Source organism: Aptenodytes forsteri, unplaced genomic scaffold (assembly GCF_000699145.1).
Source record: "Aptenodytes forsteri isolate BGI_AS27 unplaced genomic scaffold, ASM69914v1 Scaffold366, whole genome shotgun sequence".
In the NCBI taxonomy this organism is placed as follows: Eukaryota; Metazoa; Chordata; class Aves; order Sphenisciformes; family Spheniscidae; genus Aptenodytes; species Aptenodytes forsteri.
The window spans coordinates 2,576,500-2,581,164 of record NW_008794621.1 but is presented as its reverse complement, the minus strand read 5'-3'; the positions used below and the strand labels follow the sequence as shown (position 1 = coordinate 2,581,164).

The following is a 4,665-nucleotide window of genomic DNA, read 5'->3' as shown; positions in this document are numbered from 1 at the left end:
CCCGCTCCAGCCATGTGTGGCCAGGATGGGTCCTGCACTTTTGGGCAGCGGCGTCCTGTGTCTGCCCTGGTCTGTCTCTGCAGCCTCCTGTTAATTATAGCACTGGGATGGCTTTCCCTGCTTCTCCTCCCTGAATGTGCTATTTTGGCAACAACCAGCTTCATGAAATCTAAAGGAGAGAGTTAGGACTGCGTTTCAGTCTTGTTAGCCTCCTAGGTGTCATCTTACTGTGTAAGGAGAGCGTTCCAAAACAGCAAAAAAAGGAAATTCAGCAAGATCTAAATATTTTGGAGGTGATTCCTCAGAGCTAGGAATGCTATATTCAGGCTTTGTTTGTTTTATAATATAGTTTGCTCAAATAAAACACAGTTGCCTGGAAAGATACTGCAACAAAACCTGGTGTGTGGTATACTGCAACTCCCTCTAGTAATAAAATAACAAATAATGAAATAATGTAACATAACACTACTAATAAAATAGAGGATTAAATCTGTGTCTCATTGCTAAACACGCAAGGCATTCAGCTGGAGCTGGTATTCCTCTGGATTAAGGGGCATAAGGCAGCTTTCCTCGCCTCGCCTGCGCCTTTTATATATTACTCCATATATGTTCCGGATTGGCAGGTCGCTGTCAAATTTAAAATCACCATGTAGGATGGCACACTAGGTTTGCTGTCTCCAAGAGTAAGAAAGTATATGCATAAGAACATTTTTTGTCAGGCATATCTATTATCCTTCACAAGGAACAGGTTTAAATTTATAGTGCCAAGGTATTAGGAACAATTTTAGCAGGTGATACATTCCTCACTGGTTGGGTCCTTCTATGTTTTTTTTTTGTTGGGTTTTTTTGAGAATTATTTACTGGCTAGCTTTTATAGGACAGTTTACAACTGAATTTATCTTACAAAATATTCTCACTCTTCTCTTTTACTCCTGCCATGGTCACCTGGGCAGTCTATGCCCAAGCTCTGTCCTTTCATGCCAATGGCTGAGGAAGCTGGAGATCAAAGACGATGTGAAAATGATACAGGTCAAAAAAATATGAACTCTGCATAGGGAAGCTTTCAGTCACCATCTGACTAGTTATGTGAGAGGTAACATTGGTTTATTCATGTATCATATTTCCTTTTGTCTGCATAACTGATTTCCCATCTTCAGAAGAGTAACAAGAAATGGAATTTACCTGAGAATTGTCCATGGCAGAGACTGTTGGATTTTTTCCTCCCTTTAGAGTTCTTCAAGTCATCCCTTCTTTTTACCAAACCTGTGGGATATACATAAACTGGTGAAATCATGGTAATGGAAGAAAATGCCCAGCAAACAGAAACTACCACATATTAACATTTCTTTACATATGTATTAGATTAAAATGTCTCCAGTGTTTATCCTAATGCATTAACAGGCATGCCAAGTCAGCTCCTCTGAACGGGGATGTTTAGTATGTGTCGACTAAAGTCAACACAGGGACATCAAGAGGCCCCTGCAAAAGATGTGTACCAGTGCCATGGCACTGACTGCTGAACTCTGGAATACACTGAGCGCACAAAGTGCACGCTGTTATCGCTGTCCCGGCACCACAGTCAGTCAGTAGTATTTCCCAAGAGCATCCACCATTGTACTTTACCAGAAAAATGTCCTCTATTTCAACATGTAACTAACATAATTCCTTGATGTTAACTGCTAGAAAGCCAATGGTATGACAGGCCATTGCTTGTGCTGAAAGGTTCATGTCTTTATTCCACCGTTCTTCATATTAAACATATGTATAAAGCAATTGCCTTGTGTTCTCATTGAAGATAAGCCTTTGCATCTGTCTGAGGACATTTGTTATATAAAGCACCAATGCTTAAAAACAGTGTATTGTCATCAGAAGCTGCTGTCGCTGAGATTTGCTGAATGCTTTGGTAGGTTCCCAAAATGATGGCATCCTTCCTTTTTTTTAATGAAGTAGAGGGTACTAATGAGTAACTTGCACATTGCAATTTAATATTGCTTTTCTTTGGCTTTTGCCACAAGTGGCCAGTGCCGATGCAGTGTGTTGCAAAGCTATGGAAGAAGCTGGAAAAGAAAGCCAGCCACGCTCCAGGTCTCTGAGGCATCAGAAAGGACAAATCGCACACAGTTTGCGGGTAGGGAGAGGTTAGGTGGCGTTGTAAGGAACTGCTGGAGTACAGGCTCGCACATAGCTCTGATCCCAACGGAAGCAGGTCACAAGCTGGATTCACCCATAGCTTCATGCTTTCTCCCCTCCAGGATGCTGGGCAGTGATTTGCAAGTTTAAAGAAGAGACGATGCTCTTCTCTCTCTTCGACCCCCACCAGCCACTAACAACTCACCTGGATGAAGATCAACAGCCTGCTAGCAGCAGTGGTGGCCCTTTCATGACTTCAGGAGTGGGGATAGCCAGGCTGCCTCCTACTGCTCTAGCTACTACCTGTGCGAGGACCCCAGAGAGTTTCTGAGTGGTCCCTGAAGGAATAAAAATGAAGGTGCGCTGATCATAGTCTGTTCAGAGAGCACATGTAGTTGGACCCTGGAATCGAAAGATCACCTGTCAGAGACCAACCACCACCCCTGGGCTGCAGAAGGCCACAACACAGAGGAACTGGCTCAGGTTCTTCGGTGTCAGCAGACCGATGTATTCAATGCCCCTGACATACTAGCACTATGAGATCTGAAATTTTGCAGAATCTCACCCCCATGGAAGTGCAAACACACAGATTAGGAATATTTTCATCACCTAGGTAGTTTCTTCTGGTAAATCTTTAAAAATGTGAGAAAAACTAGAACTCCATCTTCATTCTGTACTATATGAAAGATATTTTGGAAACCACTACCAACACTTGAGTAACAACTTCCCATAAATCTCTCTCAAACCATTTTGCAATCCTAGTCAAAGGCAATCCATTTATTATGTTTTCTGCATTGTGTGAGCTCATGTAGAGCATGTGACATCTGAAGGTCATGCATGAGTCATAGACATTAACTGGAGTATGTTTATTAGGGATCAATTATTACCTTAAATTAATAATAATTATAAGCAGTATATAATTAATTTTCTTATTTATATGTAGAATGGCTTGTGTATACTGTTATATAGCTATAACAAAAAAAAAGTATAGCTTAGGGGAGGGATTTTCAAAAGTGGTCCACATTGCTTTGAATTGTAATCACACGGGGTGGCACAAGGCATGGCTAGATTGAGCCCACGGCACATGGGACATTGTGTCTGATCCGCACGGTAGCAGATTTCAAGTTACGCTCGTGCAACGTGTCGGGGGCCTGCCTGTGAGACAGCTGGCAGGCAGGCAGGACGAGAAGTACATCATGCTGTAACTGCTCCAGAGGCTGCTCTCGTACCGCAGGACAGGCGTAGCTGCTATGCCAGGCCAACCGTGAAAGCTCTTGAAAAATCCCTCTTTATGCCACTGTATTACAGAGGCTTTCCTTCAGTGGGATAGAGTTACTGCCAGGCCCGTTGTACACTGTATTACAGAGGCTTTCCTTCAGTGGGACGGAGTTACTGCCGGGCCCGTTGTACGTCCAGCTCTCGGTTGATTTTCAGGCCTTTTGGGTAAGGATCTGTTCTTAGCACAGAAGCGGCGTGTTGTCTGTCACTTCCTCCTTCTTCATACGATGGTTTGTATGTAGGCCTGAATCCAGGGAAGGAGAATATCCAGCTCATGGATGGCCTTGTAGATGCCCTTCTCTCCAAGCTGTCGAGAAGACAAAGATGTTAGAAAAGAAACCACCCAGGGCCCTTGAACAGTGCAGCTGGGAGCCAGCGCCTCCTGCTCTTACCTTAAGAAATGTTTTCTTTAATTTTTTGACTGCAGAAGTTAACCTTGCGGGTGGACCACATGGAAGCTGAAGGGATGAGAAGAAACCAAAAGAGCTTGTTGCAGCAAAGATGCTGATGTAAGGACATAGTGATGAGGAAGAGTCCAACCCACAGTGTGGCACCATAGGACTACTGGTAAAATGTGTGAACGCAGCGTTGTTTCAGCATCTCCTGCTACTACAAATGTGTTATTTTACCTGTGTGCTTCCTGGAAAGTTGAGTTCACAGCACAAAAAAACTGTAATATGAGTACCACTAAGTCTTCTTGTTAAACACTTTCTATTTATCTCAGGGATCTTTACATCAGTTGTAGTTGCAGCTACTGTACAGTGCAGCCTAGCTCTAAGATTCAAGGCCCTTTAACTTTGAACCTTCAGAGAAGGCGAGGCTAAGGGCCAAAGACCTTCGCAAAGTACAGAGGGCAATTTCGCACATTTCGGCAAACCCTTCAAATATGTTTATCAAGTTAATTTATGCTTCCCCCTATTTTCCTGCCCAGTCCTCCACTGTCTGGCTAATTACAGGCTAATCCTGCACCCTTTTGTCAAGCTAAGTTTTCCATTAAGATCACTGGGAGTTTTGTCAGCAAGACCCTGCCTAGCAGTCAACAACGTCAACCCAGCAGTCAACCCTGCCCTGACCCAAAGCAGTCAACAACGTCTTACTTGCAAGTTCTGGTGTCCCTCTGCCCCCCGCTGTGGTACGAGGGACGCAGGACTGTGTTACCACTGCAAGATTTGCGTGGGAAGCCGGTTTTAGGGAGGGAAGAGTCGATCAGTTCGTCCTACAGGACCCGAAGGCTGCCCCCCCGGCTTTAACCCCGCC

The 4,665-nt window shown here is 44.1% G+C and overlaps 1 protein-coding gene across 1 annotated transcript in view; it reads right to left on the bottom strand.

Annotated features, from left to right (window-relative positions):
* Window positions 1-3,680: 3,680 nt before the first annotated feature.
* Window positions 3,681-4,665, bottom strand: part of IL26 (interleukin 26) — a 6,573-nt gene continuing 5,588 nt past the window's right edge. Inside the window, exon 4 of the mRNA XM_019470463.1 lies at window positions 3,681-3,866. Coding sequence (XP_019326008.1) covers window positions 3,681-3,866 — 186 coding nt within the window. The remainder of the gene's footprint in view (window positions 3,867-4,665) is intronic.